The sequence below is a fragment of the Bufo gargarizans genome, chromosome 1, assembly GCF_014858855.1.
Source record: "Bufo gargarizans isolate SCDJY-AF-19 chromosome 1, ASM1485885v1, whole genome shotgun sequence".
NCBI classification, from domain to species: domain Eukaryota; kingdom Metazoa; phylum Chordata; class Amphibia; order Anura; family Bufonidae; genus Bufo; species Bufo gargarizans.
In genome coordinates, this window is record NC_058080.1 from 618,857,299 (window position 1) to 618,877,603 (window position 20,305).

The 20,305-nt window shown below is 46.9% G+C and overlaps 1 protein-coding gene across 4 annotated transcripts in view; it reads left to right on the plus strand.

The window, feature by feature from the left end:
* The window catches only part of MCC (MCC regulator of WNT signaling pathway), a 310,501-nt gene that overhangs the window by 229,062 nt on the left and 61,134 nt on the right, over window positions 1-20,305 (plus strand). For all 4 annotated transcript variants that reach the window (XM_044275927.1, XM_044275928.1, XM_044275929.1 and 1 more), the window contains 2 exons: window positions 12,103-12,266; window positions 12,399-12,605. In XM_044275927.1, coding sequence (XP_044131862.1) covers window positions 12,103-12,266; window positions 12,399-12,605 — 371 coding nt within the window. The remainder of the gene's footprint in view (window positions 1-12,102; window positions 12,267-12,398; window positions 12,606-20,305) is intronic.

Here is a 20,305-nt window from a genome sequence, read left to right on the forward strand (position 1 = left end):
TGAGTACCCACTACACCACACTTAGCCCCCAGATCACCCCAATTAACCCTTTGATCACCCCTTTGATCGCCCCTGTCAATCACTAGTGAAAGGAAAAAAGTGATCAGTGCAAACTGTCACTTTTTTTTTTCACTGGTATTGACCGTTAGGTTTCAGTATAGTTTAGGCCCCTTGGTTAGGTAGTTTAGGGATCGGTTAGCGCCCAGCCCACCGCACCGCAGTCCGTTATTCGCTGATTAGCGTATCGCTAATCAGCATTTGTACTTTTATAGTATCTGGAAGTGATCAAAACTGATCACGGTCAGATCTATAATTGTACTAGTGTCACTTTAGTTCTCCCTCCACCCAAAACGCAGTGTTTGCCCGATCAGGCCTGATCGGTCGCCCACGCGTGCGAACACCCACGCCCGCCCCACCGCAGTGACAAAAAAAATTTTTTTTTTTGATCGCTGCACATTAACTTTACACGCACTGCGGCGATAAAAAAATCAGTTTTGATATTTTTTATCAACCGCAGCGGCCTCCGGTACTTCGCTAGCCTCCCATTTGTAAGACAGGCTTGCTTTTTTTTTCTTGGGTAGTCTCAGGGAATACCCCGAAATTTAGTTGCCCACATGTCTAACAGGGGGTATTCTTCTGAAGAGGCCTACAGGCTTCTGACCCAGTCGGATGAGGAGTGGGAACCCTCATCTGATGAATCCAGCGGGTCAGAATACGAACCTGTAGAAAGCAGTGGCTCTCTGACCCAAAGTTCGGACGAGGAGGCTGAGGTCCCTGATAGCACCAGGCGTACCCGGCCCCGTGTCGCTAGACCGCAGGTTGCGCAGGATCCGCTTCAAGAGCAGCAGAGTGGGGCTGGTGCTGTCGGATTACGTGGTGAGGCATACACCAGCAGCCCAGCCCTTCCTGGACCTAGTACCAGCACTGCCGTACAACCTGGTGAAGTAGCGAGCACCAGAAGGGCAGTTGAAGCTGGTACGGTGGCACGTGCAGTAGTGACCCCGTCGCAGCCACCGCAAAGACGTGCCCGTAGAGCCCCTAGAATCCCAGAGGTGCTGGCAAACCCTGATTGGCAGTCCCCAACTTCAGCCGCACCCGTAGTTTTCCCTTTCACCGCCCAGTCTGGAGTTCGGGTTGAGACAGCTCAGATCGATTCGGCCCTGGGATTTTTTGAGCTGTTCTTGACTGCGGAGCTTTTAGACTTAGTCGTGGCAGAGACAAACAGGTATGCCACACAATTTATCACCGCTAACCCGGAAAGCTTTTATGCCCAGCCTTTCCGGTGGAAACCAGTCCAAGTTTCCGAATTTAAAACTTTTCTGGGCCTCCTCCTCAACATGGGCCTGACAAAAAAGCATGAATTGCGGTCATATTGGTCCACGAACCCGATTCATCACATGCCCATGTTCTCTGCTGCTATGTCCAGGGCACGTTTTGAGGCCATCCTGCGTTTCCTGCACTTTAGTGACAACACCGCCTCCCGTCCCAGGGGCCACCCTGCTTTTGACCGGCTCCACAAAATTCGGCCCCTCATAGACCATTTCAACCTGAAATTTGCAGATTTGTATACCCCTGAGCAAAACATCTGCATAGACGAGTCCCTGATACATTTTACCGGGCGCCTTTGCTTCAAACAATACATCCCAAGCAAGCGCGCCCGGTATGGGGTCAAATTGTATAAGCTCTGTGAAAGGGCCACAGGCTATACCCACAAATTTCGGGTCTATGAGGGAAAAGATCAGACCCTGGAGCCGGTCGGTTGCCCTGACTACCTGGGGAGCAGTGGGAAGACAGTTTGGGACTTGGTGTCACCCTTATTCGGCAAGGGGTACCATCTTTATGTGGACAATTTCTACACAAGTGTGGCCCTCTTTAGGCATTTGTTTCTAGAACGGATTGGCGCCTGTGGTACCGCGCGAACTAGTCGCGCGGGCTTCCCCCAACGGCTCGTTAGCACCCGTCTTGCAAGGGGGCAGAGGGCCGCACTGTGTAACGAAGAACTGCTCGCGGTGAAATGGAGAGACAAGCGTGACGTTTACATGCTCTCCTCCATTCACGCAGACACGACAATACAAATTGAGCGAGCAACCCGTGTCATTGAAAAGCCCCTCTCAGTCCACGACTATAAACTCCACATGGGAGGGGTCGACTTCAATGACCAGATGTTGGCTCCGTATTTAGTTTCCCGACGCACCAGACGCTGGTATAAGAAGGTGTCTGTATATTTAATTCAATTGGCTCTGTACAATAGTTTTGTTCTCTACAGTAAGGCTGGGAGAACTGGATCCTTCCTCAAATTTCAGGAAGAGATCATCGCGAACCTCCTGTATCCAGGAGGTTCCGTGGCCCCATCCACCAGTGTAGTTAGCCGTCTACACGAGCGACACTTCCCCAGTGTCGTTGCTGGTACCTTAAACCGACCGCCACCCCGAAAAAAATGTCGTGTCTGTAGCAGGAGTGGAATAAGGCGTGACACCCGCTATTTCTGTCCTGACTGTCCCGACCACCCTGCCCTATGCTTAGGGGGGTGTTTCCGAAAGTACCACACACAGGTACACCTAGCATAGGGATCATCTCACCAGGATAGGCACACAGGGCTATTAGGGCCCATTCACTCACAGCTGCTGCAAACGTCTCCTTTCACATGGGACAAAGTGCATAACGCACTTCGCCACATCTTTGGGCGCTTTGCACATTGACCCATGGGGAAGGAGAGGTTTGTTCTATAAAGGTAAAAAAACAAAAAAAAAAAAACAGGTAAGCAAACAGGTTAATGTTTAGTTCCAAAAGTTAAAGTTACATGTTCTGCTCCAAAGTTAATAAAATTATTGCGTTGTGGCCTGGTTTTTTTTTTTTTTTTTATTTTGTTTTTTTATCTTCCAGGTGGACCAACCGATCTACTAGCTGCAGCACCGATGTGCATTCTGACAGAAGCATTGCGCTGCTGTCAGATTACACGCAAGTCGGTGTATGCGGCGCTGCAAGACGGGATTTTCTCCTCTGCAGTGACAGATACGTTTGCCGAGGCATACGAGCTGAGGAGGAGGCGGCGTTCCTATGCTTTGGCAAGCACTTTGTATATATATATATATATATATATATATATAATCAAAAAAAGATGGGCGGCACTCCGATGAAAAGAGCAAAGGAACTTTAATCACCCACGGTGGTGCTAGCACCACCGTGGGTGATTAAAGTTCCTTTGCTCTTTTCATCGGAGTGCCGCCCATCTTTTTTTGATTATCTATTGGGGTAAGAAACCTATTCCCCTGGAGACGTGCACCCTTACCATAACGGTTTTTGCATCAGTGCCGCCATTTTTTCTTGAGATTATATATATATATATATATATATATATATATATATATATATATATATATATAAAAATCCCGGCAATGATTTATTCATCCACATCGATTGATGTGAATGGAGAAATCTGGTTTGCCAGGGCATACGAGCTAAGTGGGTATGGATGTAGGGCGGAGCTCCTATGTCCTGGCAGACGCCTTTCCCCTCCATTTTTTTTTTTTGGCAGAGATTTTTTCATCCACATTGATCGATGCGAATGAAGAAATCTGTGCCGTTCATTTTTTTCTTTCAGCCCACAGGCTGAACGGAAAAAAAAATCTCATTACCTGTATGCTCAATATAAGGAGGATAGCAGAAACTCCTAATGCTGGCCATACATGTAATGATTGCGGAGACCCTCAAATGCCAGGGCAGTACAAACACCCCACAACTGACCCCATTTTGGAAAGAAGACACCCCAAGGTATTTGCTGAGGGGCATATTGAGTCCATGAAAGATTGAAATTTTTGTCCTAAGTTAGCGGAAAGTGAGACTTTGTGAGAAAAAACAAAAAAAAATCAATTTCCGCTAACTTATGCGAAAAAAAAAAAAATTCTATGAACTTGCCAGGCCCCTCATTGGATACCTTGGGGTGTCTTCTTTCCAAAGTGGGGTCACATGTGGGGTATTTATACTGCCCTGGCTTTTTAGGGGCCCTAAAGCGTGAGAAGTCGTCTGGGATCCAAATGTCTAAAAATGCCCTCCTAAAAGGAATTTGGGCACCTTTGCGCATCTAGGCTGCAAAAAAGTGTGACACATCTGGTATCGCCGTACTCAGAAGAAGTTGGGGAATGTGTTTTGGGGTGTCATTTTACATATACCCATGCTGGGTGAGATAAATATCTTGGTCAAATGCCAACTTTGTATAAAAAAAATGGGAAAAGTTGTCTTTTGCCAACATATTTCTCTCACCCAGCATGGGTATATGTAAAATGGCACCCCAAAACACATTCCCCAACTTCTCCTGAGTACGGCGATACCAGATGTGTGACACTTTTTTGATGCCAAGGTGGGCAAAGGGGCACATATTCCAAAGTGCACCTTTCGGATTTTGCAGGCCATTTTTTACACATTTTGATTGCAAAGTACTTCTCACACATATGGGCCCCTAAATTGCCAGGGCAGTATAACTACCCCACAAGTGACCCCATTTTGGAAAGAAGACACCCCAAGGTATTCTGTGAGGGGCATGGTGAGTTCCTAGAATTTTTTATTTTTTGTCGCAAGTTAGTGGAATATGAGACTTTGTAAGAAAAAAAAAACAAAAAAAAAAACATCATTTTCCGCTAACTTGTGACAAAAAAATAATAATTCTAGGAACTCGCAGTGCCCCTCACGGAATACCTTAGGGTGTCTTCTTTCCAAAATGGGGTCACTTGTGGCGTAGTTATACTGCCCTGGCAATTTAGGGGCCCTAATGTGTGAGAAGTACTTTGCAATCAAAATGTGTAAAAAATGACCGGTGAAATCCGAAAGGTGCACTTTGGAATATGCGCCCCTTTGCCCACCTAGGCTGCAATAAAGTGTCACACATGTGGTATCGCCGTACTCAGGAGAAGTTGGGGAATGTGTTTTGGGGTGTCATTTTACATATACCCATGCTGGGTGAGAAAAATATCTTGGTCAAATGCCAACTTTGTATAAAAAAATGGGAAAAGTTGTCTTTTGCCAAGATATTTCTCTCACCCAGCATGGGTATATGTAAAATGACACCCCAAAACACATTCCCCAACTTCTCCTGAGTACGGCGATACCACATGTGTGACACTTTTTTGCTGCCAAGGTGGGCAAAGGGGCGCATATTCCAAAGTGCACCTTTCGGATTTCACCGGTCATTTCTTACACATTTTGATTGCAAAGTTCTTCTCACACATTTGGGCCCCTAAATTGCCAGGGCAGTATAACTACCCCACAAGTGACCCCATTTTGGAAAGAAGACACCCCAAGGTATTCTGTGAGGGGCATGGCGAGTTCCTAGAATTTTTTATTTTTTGTCGCAAGTTAGTGCAATATGAGACTTTGTAAGAAAAAAAAAAAAATCATCATCATTTTCTGCTAACTTGTGACAAAAAATAAAAAGTTCTATGAACTCACTATGCCCATCAGCGAATACCTTAGGGTGTCTACTTTCCGAAATGGGGTCATTTGTGGGGGTTTTCTACTGTTTGGGCATTGTAGAACCTCAGGAAACATGACAGGTGCTCAGAAAATCAGAGCCGTTTCAAAAAGCGGAAATTCACATTTTTGTACCATAGTTTGTAAATGCTATAACTTTTACCCAAATCATTTTTTTTTTGCCCAAACATTTTTTTTTTATCAAAGACATGTAGAACTATAAATTTAGCGAAAAATTTATATATGGATGTCGTTTTTTTTGCAAAATTTCACAGCTGAAAGTGAAAAATGTAATTTCTCGCCCAATTTCCTTGGGGGACACAGAAGACCTTGGGGTATAGCTCATCTCCCTAGGAGGCGTGACACTAAGTGAAAACTGTTAAGCCCCTCCTCCATCAGCTATACCCTCAGCCTGGAGAGAGAGACTGCCAGTTTTTGCTTAGTGTCCAAGGAGGCAAGACACTCCCTGCTACTGCAGGACTGTTTTCTCCTTGTTTAAATTTTGATTTTTACTTTTTCTTTTCTTTTTGTTCCAGATCATCAGGGACAACAGAGTCGCACTAGACCTCTCTGTTTCTCCCGGGGTTGAGCTGCGCCAGTGCCGGTCACCCGCACTGCTGCCTCCCCCACAGAAGGCAAGGTGGACCAGGGCAGCCCAGCTCCCCTGCATCCCGCCAGCGCAAGGGTCGCCCGCACGCCAAGCCCCTCTCCCAGCGTCCTGCCACTACGGTGCCAGTAGCTGAAGGGGCGACCCTGCTGGAATGGACCGAGGGTGAAGACGACTATGGTGAGAGAGTGGCTTCTCCAGCCCTACGTCCCCCACCCCCCACCCTGGTCTCCTGCGTGCTTGACCCCCCATACTTGGACCCTTCGGTCACTGCTGGACCTAGGCTGGCCCCTGGGGTGCTGCGGGGCGACATTCCACTCCCTGCTCCCTCCCCTCCCTTCTGGCCCTCATGGGACATTTTAGCAGCAGAATGCTGCGAATAGGCAGCCACATCGCCTCCCTTCACATATCAGCGTCCCTCCTGGAACGCTGTGCTCACATCCTCACGGGCACCCGGTCTCAGGGTCCCCCCATCCCCTCACCGATGCGCTGCTCTGGACCGGGGGCCTTTTCCTGACGGCAGTGCTGCTTGGGCGACCGCACCTCCGGCGCTTCTAACCGAGCCGCACCTCCGAGCTGGGCCGCACTTCCTCCCGGCCCCCGACTGTTCCGGCCTGCGGGGTAGACTCCCGCGGCCGGCATTGGCTTGAGCACGATGCTCCAACGATTCCGGCCGGCCGTCGGCGACTTCCGGCCGGGCGCCGTAAATTTTGGTCCAGGCTTCGGCCTACTGGGCCGCATTCCGGCGCTCCACCCGGGCCCCTGACTTCCGGTCCGCGGGGTGGGCTTCCGCGGCCGGTTTGTCCAGGCAGTCCGCTCCGGTTTCCTGTGCGGCCCCGGTCAGCCGGGTGCCGCAGAAAATTTAGGCCCCGGCTTCACGGCCTGCTAGGCCGCAAACTTCCGGCCTCTGTTGGAGGGGGCGGGAACTTCTCCGGGCGCGAATTCTTCCCGCCTGGAGGTTCCCCGCCCCCAGGGGATCGCGGCGCCGCCTCCTCCTCCCTTCCAGGTTGGTGGCTGTTAACCCTTCGGGTACCGGCCCCCGTGCTTCTGTTTGTTTTGCTCGGCTTATGGGCCTATATGGCTGGCGCGCCCCCCCCTCTACTTCTATGCTGGGCACCTGTATGGTGGCACTTCTTTCTGCCTCAGTGAGGCTATTTTTTATTTGGGAATGCATAACATGGTTAAGCTAATGGATTTCTTGTGCGCTGCGCAGGACGCTGCAGCCTTATCTCAGTAGCGCCGCCTGTATGCGTGCTGCTTCCATGAGCGGCATGGTGTCGCACTCCCCGGCTGGTGCATGCTTCCCTTCTTTAGCCCTCTCCGGGATGCAGCGCTGGCCAAGTGCATGCGCCCTCCAGCTATGGTAACTGCCATGTGCAGACAACCCCTTCCTAGGCGAAATACTGCACTCTCTCGGGATGCAGGCTTGCCTGGTGCATGACCCCCCGCTTAGGTGGAATACTGCACTCTCACCGAATACGGTGTTGGCCATGTGCACGAGAACGCTGCACTCGTTGGATTCGCTGCAGGCCATGTGCACAACCCCCTTCCATAGGCGGAATGCTGCACTCATTGGATTCGTTGCCGGTCTTGTGCATGTCCTCCTTCCATAGGTGGACTCTGCACTCTCGCCAGATACGGTGTTGGTCTGGTGCACGACCCCCCTTCCATAGGGGACCGCTGCATTTTCACTGGATTCACTACCGGCCATGTGCGTGATTCCTTTCCATAGGCGAAATCGCTGCTCTCACTGGATTTGATACCGGCCATGTGCATGACCCCCTTCCATAGGCGGAATGCTGCACTCACTGGATTCGCTGCCGGTCTTGTGCATGACCCCCTTCCATAGGCGGAATGCTGCACTCACTGGATTCGCTGCCGGTCTTGTGCATGACCCCCTTCCATAGGCGGAATGCTGCACTCACTGGATTCGCTGCCGGTCTTGTGCATGACCCCCTTCCATAGGCGGAATGCTGCACTCACTGGATTCGCTGCCGGTCTTGTGCATGACCCCCTTCCATAGGCGGAATGCTGCACTCACTGGATTCGCTGCCGGTCTTGTGCATGACCCCCTTCCATAGGCGGAATGCTGCACTCACTGGATTCGCTGCCGGTCTTGTGCATGACCCCCTTCCAGGGGCGGAATGCTGCACTCACTGGATTCGCTGCCGGTCTTGTGCATGACCCCCTTCCTCTAGGCGGAATACTGCACTTCATTGGTTATGGTGCTGGGCAGCCGGCCATCTGCATTACCCCCTTCCATAGGCGGTATGCTGCATTCTCATTGGATTCGCTGCCGGCCTTGGGCATGCCTTCTTCCCTCAAGCGCCATGCATACACCCTCACTGACTGGGGTCGTTCTCTCGCTGATAAGTTGCTGGCCGCGTGCAGGACCCCCTTCCATGGTGGGATGCTTGCAACTCACTAAATCCACTGCCGGCCATATACATGTTCCCCCTTCCGTGGGCGGTGTACGGCACTCTTACTGGATTCGCTGCCGGCCATGGACATGTCTCCTTTCCTCAGGCAACATACACACACTCTCACTGACTGTGTTTGTTCTCTCGCCAGTGTGCTGCTGGCCAGGTGCCTGACCCCCATCCATGGCGGGGTGCTCGCATTCTCCCTGGTTGCAATACTGGCCATGGGCATGGCTCCCCCTTCTGGGCAGCATACTGCACTCTCACCAGATACGTTGCTGGCCTCTAAGATGGGTGAAATGCTTGCACTCCCATTGGATACGGTGCTGGCCTTGTGCGTGACCACCCCTCATTCCATGGGTGGACTTTTTGTACGCTCACAGGACTCACACCTGTCCTTGTATGTGCTGTGCTGGACTTGTACTTGTCCCCATTCATTGGCGAAGTAGTTGTACACTCACAAAATTCGGTGTTTGGTGGATTATTGCACACTCACTTAATGTTAGGATTACCCTGTGCATGTCCCCTTTTCACTAGGTGGACGTCCTGCTGGATGCGGTGTGGCCATGTGCATGGCCCTCTTCTGGGTGGAATATGGTATGTCTTCCTTCTCTGAAGTAGGTGCTGGTCTTGGGCATCACCCCCTTGTTGGGCGGGCTTTGCACGCTTGCTGCCCGCACTGTTTGCCAAGTACATTGCCCTCTCTTCTGGGCAGACTGCTTGCGCTCCGTCGCATGCCATACTAGTCTTGTGTGTGTCCCCCCTTCCGGTTGCACTTTGCACTTCTGTGGGGCTCTGTGGCTGGCCCTCCTTGCTGTATGACTATTTCGCAGTGGGCGGACACTCTTGGGGGCTGCTACTCTGTGCGTTGTTGGGCCGTGTATGCCTTCTCCTTCCGTAGGTGGGTTGGCTTTCTCACTGCTTATGGGGCTGCTTGTACGTATGCCTCCATTCTTCCTGCGACTTGTCGTTTTTCTCTTGGGATACGGTGATTGCCGCCGGCCTGGCACTCTTCTCTGAGGAGATCTTTCTGTTCACCTGGCCTGGATGGGCTCTATTGTTCTCTACTGCAGCGAGCTGGGTGGTATCCGTTCTCTGTTCGGAGGGTATATTTGGTGTTTCCGTTGGTACGGTATCCACCATATTCGTTGGCCCTTCCGTCTGGGGAGTGTTTGTGGTTCCTGGATGCGTACCCATTAGTTACCCTGTGGCGTTGCTTCCCAGCGCAAGCTGTCACATGGTCGAGAGCGCTGTCTCCAGCGTCCCTCGCAGTCTACGTTGGCTCTGGCCGGATTACGGTTCCCTCGCCTGTTGCCATTCCTCCTCTTGGATGCGTTTTGGTTTGAGTCCTTCCTGTTGGCACCCTCCGTGCTTCAGTTTGTTTTGCTACCAGGTTCTAGCCGCTCTTTTTGAGCAGGTCGCCCAACTTCTCTTGGTTGCTCGATTACCGGGGTCAGGGACCTCCACTTTCGATTCGTTAGGGTATTCGCCTTCTGCGAATTGGTGAGCCGGACATCTCGGAGTAGCGGAGTTCTGCTTTTTGAGCGGTCCTGTGGCTTCCCTGTTGCCCACTCCTCCTTGCGGTTGGAGGGTGTCATCCGTCTTCTCGGCTATTTTTTCTCTCGACGGCTCTGTTTTGGCTTCTCCTGGGTCAGTTTCACTCCGATGTGGCTTCTGCCCCGGCCAGGCTTCAGGGGCTGTTCCTTCACTGCCCTCCCCCCTGGGGAGACCATGGTTGTTCATATGGATGGTCCCGGTGTTCCTTATGACCTCGTACTGTCTCCATTGTTCACACTGGCTGTACTAGCTGTGTGCCTATTACCGGGTTTGCCGCATTCTGTCCTCCCGCTGGGTGCAGATTACTTTTACCATTCTGGGCGCTGGTCCTGCTTGGACTTTACCTTCTCGGTAACCTGGCGTGCCTAATTTCTTCTGTCAAGATTACCCTTCAAGCCCCCTCTTCGGGTCTGTAGAACACCTTCCTGTGGTGGCTACAACGACAAGGACTTTAGCCTGACTTGTCCTGGAGTCTGTTGGAAACTGGCCGGGTCCCTTTCGGTTCCTTCCGTTTGTCCATCTGCTCCCCCACTCCGCGTGGATTCGGGACGGCGTTGCTCGGGGGCCGACGGGACCAGTTTTCCCAACCTTTTTGCCGTGTCACTGATTTGCGCTTACTCGCATTGGATTTCCTCCCGTCTGCCCAGACGAGTCCAGCGAGCACACTAGTGTTAGCTCCCGGCCGTGCTTCGTCCAGGTTCTGTTGTCTGACTTAGGGTCTTCCCTGGGGTTCTTTAGGAAGCTGGGCATTCACCCAATTCTGCCTTTCTCTTCCCGTGATTCGGTCTTCTCCAGTCTGGCCTGGACCTGCGACTGGGACTCTGTTACTTGAAGTGTCTGCAGTTTTTTGCTTGGACATCTCCGACTCTTGTCGACGCTCGGTCTCTTGTTTCCAGGAGGTCCGCGCCAAGGTTCACGGCTCCTGGGTGCTTTCCTCCGCTTAACCACATGGCTATTGCTGTGGTTACTGCTCAAGGGCAGGGCTCTGTTTTTTTGGTGTCACCGTTCATTTCACCAGAGCGGTTGGTGCTTCCGGGGCTGGAGGCATGGGCTTCAGCCATGTCATTGTGCAGGGTGGCCACGGTCTTCCTTGCACTCTTTCCCAGGTTTTCCTGGGTGCGTACTCTGGCTTCGGCGGCGGTTGCTGCCTTGGGCCGCCTGGTTTTTGCAGGTGGCATTTCCTTGCTGCCTTCGGGTGCTTCGCCTTGGTGCTGTGGTCCCTCCCCTCTTGGACTGCTTTTGAACGTCCCAAGGTCTTCTGTGTCCCCCAAGGAAATTGGGCGAGAAAACGAGATTTTTGTATAACTTACCAGTAAAATCTCTTTCTCGCTCTTTCCTTGGGGGACACAGCACCCACCCATTCATTGGTTTTTTTCTACACGGTTTCCGAGTTTTGTTTACCCGTTGGGTAGTTGGCTTGTTGTTTCCACTGGTTGGACTTTGCCTTTTCTCACTGCTTGGACACGCAACTGGCAGTCTCTCTCTCCAGGCTGAGGGTATAGCTGATGGAGGAGGGGCTTAACAGTTTTCACTTAGTGTCACGCCTCCTAGGGAGATGAGCTATACCCCAAGGTCTTCTGTGTCCCCCAAGGAAAGAGCGAGAAAGAGATTTTACTGGTAAGTTATACAAAAATCTCGTTTTTTTTGCAAAAAAATCGTTACATTTTGATTAATAACAAAAAAAGTTAAAATGTCAGCAGCAATAAAATACCACCAAATGGAAAGCTCCATTAGTGAGAAGAAAAGGAGGTAAAATTCATTTGGGTGGTAAGTTGCATGACCGAGCGATAAACGGTGAAAGGAGTGTAGTGCCGAAGTGTAAAAAGTGGCCTGGTCATGAAGGGGGTTTCACCTAGCGGGGCTGAAGTGGTTAAATTCACACTACTCCTGATAATGAAGTCTTTGTAGCCTGCTCTATACAGCCGCTACCTAGTGCTGTCAGTAGTTTAGCATTGTCAAAAGTGCTGCCAAATTCCCTTTAAAATGCAATTCAGTGTTATTGTCTTTGTTGGCCTTTGTGTTTTCTCATGTCTTTTTTTTTTTTATTCAATGTAGATAACTGCAGTGACCTGAACTCCGAGCTGCAGAGGGTCCTGACAGGTCTAGAAAATGTTGTCTGCGGGAGAAAAAAGAGTAGCTGCAATTTGTCTGTGGCAGAAGTTGATAGACACATCGAGCAGCTGACAACAGCCAGTGAACACTGTGACCTGGCCATTAAGGTAACATTCTTTATCTGCCTCACTGGTCCACCAAATGTGTCCATTCATCAATCTGAGACACACACATTATCTGCGCCTCTCAGTCTAAAACCTGCAGTAAGTCAGCTCCTGGTACTGTTCTTGTTTTGACAGACTGTGGAAGAAATAGAGGGTGTCCTGGGTCGGGAATTATACCCCAATTTGGCAGAAGAAAGGTCACGATGGGAAAAAGAGCTGGCTGGTCTGCGGGAAGAAAACGAAAGTCTCACCGCCATGCTGTGCAGCAAAGAGGAAGATCTCAATAGGACCAAGTCTACTATGAACGCCATCCGTGAAGAAAGGGATAGGCTTCGGCGAAGAGTAAGACTGCTTTAAGTTTGCCGTAATGGCCTTAGCATGCTACGGAAATATTGTTTCATTAATATGACCTACAGTGATCCCATAGAGTGTATCCACATGTATAACTGTAGACCCTGACAAAATGATTTTCGTCTGACCTGTATGTGAATCACCTCTAACTCCAATATCACCTGGTGGATACTATTGCATATTTGCAAATATTTTGGCATTTTTGGGGGACAGAGACATGCCACCTTTTTCCCAGACCACACGGGATGCCCTGGATCAGGTCAGTGGCACGAGAACAGTGGGGCTGCCGACAGGTGAGGCTTTTTTCCTTTTGCCACTATGGCACCTGAATTTGCTTGTATAACTGCTCATAAGTAATCACAAAATGGTCCAATTCTCCAGCTACTTGTAACATGAGCTGCTGGCTCTTGTAGCAGGTTTTGTCCCTGCTAGGGATATTGATTGCCCCTCTGCTGCCATCAGTTAATTTGCTGCCCGACGCTTCATTGCATTATGCTACAGTAGTTGATTAGTCTTCTCCAGCAGACAGTGTTGTGGCTGTCACTATTACATCAGATCATTTATACCTTGGCAGCAAAGCTCGTCCCAGCATATCGGACCCCCCTTCTTTATGGTTCACTTTCCACTCAGATATTCACAGCAACCTAACACTTCATCCTGTTCCTCAAGCATCTCATTAAGGGTGTCACACTGCATTTGGAGATTTGCCATTATGGGATAGCGCACAGGGGCTTATTGATGAAAACCAGTATAAAGGAAAAGTGTAGACATTTTCCATAGCAACCAATTAGATTCCTGCTTTCAGCCTTCTGATTCAGCCTGGGCCGTGAAAGCAATATCTGGAACGGTTCCTATGGCTGACACTTGCATGGTTCTATTGGACTAGCTTTCATATATCAGCACTACAGAAGACTACTTTCACATCTACACTTTTGCTGTCCAGCATGGGATCTCAAAACCACAGCAAAATGCTTCCGTTATAATAATACAACCGACTGCATCGGTTCAGAATGGATCAGGTTGTATTGTTATGTCAAAAATGAAGCAACCGGCACTAAAACCATTGTAAGTTTCGGGTCTGAAAAAAAACTCATCCGGCACCATTGCCTTACATAGTTTTTGGTGTCTGATCCGGCTTCTTCAGTGTCCCATGGCACACTGCAGCAATTTTGTGTCCGGCATGGGAACGCAATAAACGCTTCGCTACGTTTTTTTCCGTTTTGTCCCCGTTGACAGTGAAAGGGGAGAAAACTGAAGCGTTGTGCTGCAGTTTTGAGACTGGACAGCACAATGCAGATGTAAAAGTAGCCGAACTCATTATTAAACATATCATTCTAGTTATATATTATAATAATTCCTACTCATTTTTTGCTTTTTAATATTTGCACATTTCAGTATATTATAACTTATCCTTATATCCGATAAAAGTAGTCCTTTAATAGTATATGCTCTTTTGAAAATGAGTTCTCCATACAATAAAACAGCACTCTTCACCAATGTGTGGGCTGTTTAGAAATTGCCTCCAACCATAATCTTAGAATAATTAAGCAGCTAGATTATAATAATTTTTTTGTGAATGTAAGGCATCATGCTCATGACCATATCCATTTTGCGGTCCACAAACTGCGAATTTGCTAAATCCAGATTCCTGCTGTGCATTCCTCAATTTTCTCCTCACATCAGTAGAAATGTCTATTCTTGTCGGCAAAGTGAACAACAATGGGACACGTTCTTATCATTTGCAGAACAGCCACACAAATGTGGACAGCTTAAGTGTGACATCCATGTGCTGTCTGCATTTCTCGCGGATCCATACAAATGAATAGGTCCGCGTGTGAAAATGAGGGTCACGCATGGACCAAAACTACGGTCAAGTGTATGAGGACTAAATTGATCTTTATTGTTTCTTTAGGGAAGGATCATAAGCCACTGTGCTTGTGGGTCAGAAGCTTATTGGGGTAGGTGAGTGGAAAGGGGGATATCTCACTGACCTAATATCTCATTGTGTATGGCCATCTTTGGTTTTGTTTGTGCCAAATAGAAAGGTCCATGAAAAGAGGGCAAAGACAGTAAACAGAGATGTGTTGACAGGTGATTCTTGAGAGTGGAACAGATTTGCAGTACTTTCCAAAATGAGCCTGAATTCTGACCTAATTTGCACCAAAAAAACGGTGTAATGCTTTGCACCACATTTATTGCTTTACACTTTTTTTTTGCTAATTTGCACCTTGTCAAACGAGGAAAAAAAAGCGTGTAAAGCAATAAATGTGGTGCAAAGCTTAAGGTTCTTTTAGACGAACCGATAATCAGGCTGGTTATCAGGGATGACTGTATAAATACTTGTTCCCGATAAATGGCCTGCATAAAAGGTGGCACCGATCACCCAATGAACAAGCAAAAAAAAATCCTCATTCTTGTGCAGTAGGTCATGCTGTCTAAACAGCAACCTGCTGCCCAGGAACACTAATTCTCTATGGAGACAAGTAATTGCTGGCGACCTCTCTATGATTCTCTGTGGGGGCACACCCTGGGTACAGTCAGGCAATTATTGGGAATGTTTAGTTTGTTCCCGATAATTGCCTGACACATTGGTCCTTGAAAAAGGACATTTAGAGAAAGTGAGTGTGAGCTAATATGCGGCAATGTGTGCCAAAAAGGACATTATTCTGGCGTAAAGTAAGCTAGATAATAGGTAAACTTCGGCTAGACAGTCTAAAGGTTTTTCAAATTTTTCATCCACAGTCAGCCACTGTGATGAGTCTGGTGCCTTTTTGGACTGTGTCCATTCCCTTATTCCTCCTGGCTCTTGCTAATGATTGCTGAATACTACAGTCTGACATAATCTACTTTTGTCAGATAGACCCTAATGGATTACATATACAAGGTAGAACCGGAGCCCTTGTTATTAAATGACTTTGGATGCATGATAGAAAGTGTCACCCCAGTTCTTGACGATGTTTGAGTGGCGTGCTGGTATCTTTAGATAACCTCACTTTACGTGCTTGCCGGTTTGTAAAATTAGCTGCACAGCAAAACTAAGAGGCGATAGCTGTCTGCCTACTATCCCTTCATTATCTAGTGTTACAGTACAGTAGGGTTGTTGCTAACTGGTCTTCACTTGTGTTTTTCTGCTTTCTTGTATCTCGGGCTTCAGATGTGTTGAGAAAGTGAGAATTGGGACTAGTTCAAAAATTAACAAAGCTCAGAGATTTGGCCTCCAGAAGAAACCTGAAAGAAAATGACTTCATCCTGCTCCTTATTGCTTAAAAATTGCTGAAAACTTTTTAGCTCCCTCATAGAGGATTTGTGTGAGAGGAAGCTGCAACTAAAAATATGTATTAAAGGCTGCATCCATCAGCAACGAGGAGCTGTTCGAATCAATAGGTCTGTCCCTTTCACTTGTGTCTGTAATCATACAAAGTGCTCTCAGTAGGTTCTTCTATTCCTGCGGATGTAATTAAATTAGGTGTTTAATGTATTCCGTTAACAGATTGTGATGGTTTTTAGGAGCAGCAGCTATGAAGCCGCGTGCATGATACCGATTTTGTGTTTCTCACGGCTCATTAGTAACCGAGGTAATCATTTCTTGTAGTATCTAAAGTCCAGGCAATCTCACGTTATTTGTGTTGTGTTTGTTAGAATGAAAGCAAAGTTCTTTAGCAGCAACAATTCCCCGGAGTCATTTTCTTGAATTATTAGGTTTTTAGAGTGTGAAGAAAGTTACAAAAATACAGACCGCAAATCAAATGAAACAATCTTTTTTTAATCACATAGAGCAACCCTTAAATAAGGAAAAAATGTGTCTTCACCATATCCTCCCTGTTATGTAGGATAATTGTTTGGACTAGAGTTGCGGATAGGTTTGTGGGAAGTATAGTGTTTTTATATCATAGGTAAGCAATATATAAAACCCAAGACCGACCCATCTGTACAATGTTTCTACATGCTTTTTTTTCTTCATTTTAGAAGGTCACAAATGTAATAAACATATAACATTTGCATTGCCAAGTAAAAAAAGATTATTTTTTTTCAAAAGTATAAACCCGTAGACCTTCCCACCAACCTTTAAAACCTAACTTTTCACCCATGCACACCAGGGATACTTAAATCAAGACCCTTCAAACCTGTCCCGGATTGTGTCCATGCAGTGAAGGCAGTTTTGGTCTGTGTCGATGTGTTGCATACACACATACATTATTTTTTGCCCAGAGGTTCAAATCAATAGTTCAGCTCTGCCACAACTGCTCATACATTGATTTGTGCCTACCTGGATATGAGTTCTTTAGTCTTCTAGCAATATCTTCTAGGTTTCGTTGACTTTCTAGTGTTAAGTCCCATTCACACCTCAGTAAATTGTAGAAGTGTGCTGTCCATGTTCTCCACGGAAAGCACACTGATCCATTGATTTTTTATGTGTTTATTCACACATCCTGGATGTGCACTACTGTGGTCTGTGATGTGGACCAAACATGCCCATTGTAGTCTATGGGTCTGTGAAAACCAGTGACACAACGCGGATGGCATCTTCTGTTAGTGGATTCAATGCCCATTGGAGGAGGTGCTCTGGAGATCCCTTTTCAGCCTAACATTGCACGTGGAATACGGATGAAGAACACACGGAGGGCAAAGAACAGACACTCAGACCATTCACAGACATTGTCATGGATGATACATTGACCGTCTTATCACGGATGTGTCAGAGATGTGAATGAGGTGTTACACTAATGTTTTCACATAGTCATTTCTCCAGCTTCTAGCTTTCTGGGTGATTCTTCTTCAAAAACCACTCCAGGTATTGGTGTGCAGTCACACATACCCGCCCTATCTGAGCTTCTGCCCCTGTGCTGCAGCTCTTACCCTGTAACTGTGACAGAACATATGGCTGTGGCAGTTGGAGATTTAAACTGAGTGCGTTCGACCAGCTCCATGAGATGGACCAAAAAACGAGGAAAAGAACAAACAGCAGGTGGCGCTATACAGATACATTTTATTAAATAGCTCAGTAGCTATACAAAATTTTTAATTACATGAAATTACAAAAATATTCAGGTCCAGGTGCTGGTTTGAAAAATGTAGAATGTTTAATGACACATCCTCTTTAAGCTGCTACTCCCTGAAAACCTGTTTGGAGATGGTGGGAACATGAGATGTTGGGGTTCATTGAGGGCTGCAGTTGTAAAATATTGGTGCAAAAGAAATGCATACCAATACCTGCAGAATATCTAATGGCAGTGATCTATACTATTTCATATTTCGGTCATCTCCTAGCATTTCTCAGGTAAATCCGGGTGAAATATTCAGAACCTCTGATGCAGGGAATATACAGAATAGACGTCTTGTAATCCTAAAACTTGAATATTGGGCTGATTAGGATACATTACTGCATGTCATTGAAATCCTTGCCCGTCTGTATTTTTCTTTTGTACAGACATAAGGCTTCATAATGAGTATTTCTTGTGTGACTATTTTCTGGATGCATTAGGACAGGGTGTAATAACAGAAGCTACTTGATTATGGCGCTTTGCCTATGTGAATAATGATCGGCACAGTACGATGGTGGAAAGATTATGATTAAGATCTTTGATAAGAATGAGACTATAACTGTTCTCATTAAGTGCTTTTCTCATGCGGTCGGTTTTCTCTTTGATGTTCAAATCCACAAGACTAGAACATTTTGGAAACATGGGAGTTTTGTTAATTATCCATTTTTAGCTGCATATATTTTCTGTGCCAGTCTGCTTCCTCAGTGGGAGCAGTGATTCGCAGTGACAGTGATTTAGTGACAGCAGTGTTCCTTCATACAGTACGCAGCGAAGGTGCCATTGGTATATGCTGACACATCCAGTAATGTTCAGCTCACTGAAGAGCCTCCTAATTGACTGAAGTTCATTTACTACTGCACACCTTTATCATCGTCACTGTCTTCTGAATAGCAAATAAATGTTGTATTTTTTTTAGACTTTTACCTTGTGAATGTAAAAGGGTTTTTGTCTAGAAGTATTTAGTATTTACCCATTTCTAGAAAATGGCTAATTATAATTTTTTGTTAGTTAAAGGGTTATTCCCCAATGTCTGATAGATGTGGGTCTCATCTCTGGGACCTGCACTTATACTTAGAACAGAGCCCACAAAGTCTCGGAAGTCCCATTAAAATGAATAGGAGGCGCACCGAGCAAGCGCGGCCATCACTCCATTCACTTCTGTGGGGTTTATTTTCAGTGCCCTTATACAATTTTTGCCTATGATCTTTATTTGGGGTGATTTTAATTTTTATATTCTTTTTGTTTTTAAAAACTTTTTCAACTTTTTTTAGGTCCCTAAGGGCCTAACAACATGCAATCATCAGACTACAGTTTCTGTTCAGTAAAGGGATTTATTCCAGTGCATTGAAATACACCTGCCCCCTTGTACAGGCTTAGGCTTATTACTACTAAGGAACACCTTCCTTGATTTCTGCAGGGGAAAGGCGTTGCGGCCTAGGAAGCGTGCACTTCCAGTTTTTTTTTAGCTCTCAGATGCCATAGTCACATTTGAGGACGGCACCTGGGGGGTTAAATGTCTATTATCGACATTATTACCAGTTGTAGACATTAGCCCCAGTTGTCTACTTTGTTAAACAGCAGGCACTCGGCATCTATTACGCTCGCTCCAGAGCGGTCGCCATCGTTAAAGACTTGTTTTTAGCGGCAGTTGGGAAGCGGTTAATGTAAAGTCAAACCAAAATTTTTCAATGGAGGTAAAGAGGACCTGCCACCAGTCCTGACCTGTTTCTTAGCAAAAACTTGTATTTTTATAACTCTATTGTTTCTCTTTTATTCCTTCTATAAATGTATATATAAATTAACTGGATGTTTCCATTCCTCTTATCAAATGGGTGACACTGTCCATAACAGGACACCTGACACTTACACCTTTGTTTCCTTAAGGAAAGCAGTGAATTCACAGTCTTGACTACCCTGAAAATGTGAACCCCACTGCACCTGAAGCCGAATTTGAGCTTTGGCACCTACTTCACTACTCAGAGCAGCAGCGGTTTTCTTCTTATTACAGGCGGGGTTAGAATTGTAGATATCACACATATATTTTTATATATATATATATATACACATATACATACATACATACACACAGTACAGACCAAACGTTTGGACACACCTTCTCATTCAAAGAGTTTTCTTTATTTTTATGACTATGAAAATTGTAGATTCACACTGAAGGGATCAAAAATATGAATTAACACATGTGGAATTATATACATAACAAAAAAGTGTGAAACAACCGAAAATATGTCATATTCTAGGTTCTTCAAAGTACCCACCTTTTACTTTGATAACTGCTTTGCACACTCTTGGCATTCTCTTGATGAGCTTCAAGAGGTAGTCACCTGAAATGGTCTTCCAACAGTCTTGAAGGAGTTCCCAGAGATGCTTAGCACTTGTTGGCCCTTTTGCCTTCACTCTGCGGTCCAGCTCACCCCAAACCTCGATTGGGTTCCGGTCCGGTGACTGTGGAGGCCAGGTCATCTGGCGCAGCACCCCATCACTCTCCTTCATGGTCAAATAGCCCTTACACAGCCTGGAGGTGTGTTTGGGGTCATTGTACTGTTGAAAAATAAATTATGGTCCAAATAAACGCAAACCGGATGGAATAGCATGCCGCTGCAAGATGCTGTGGTAGCCATGCTGGTTCAG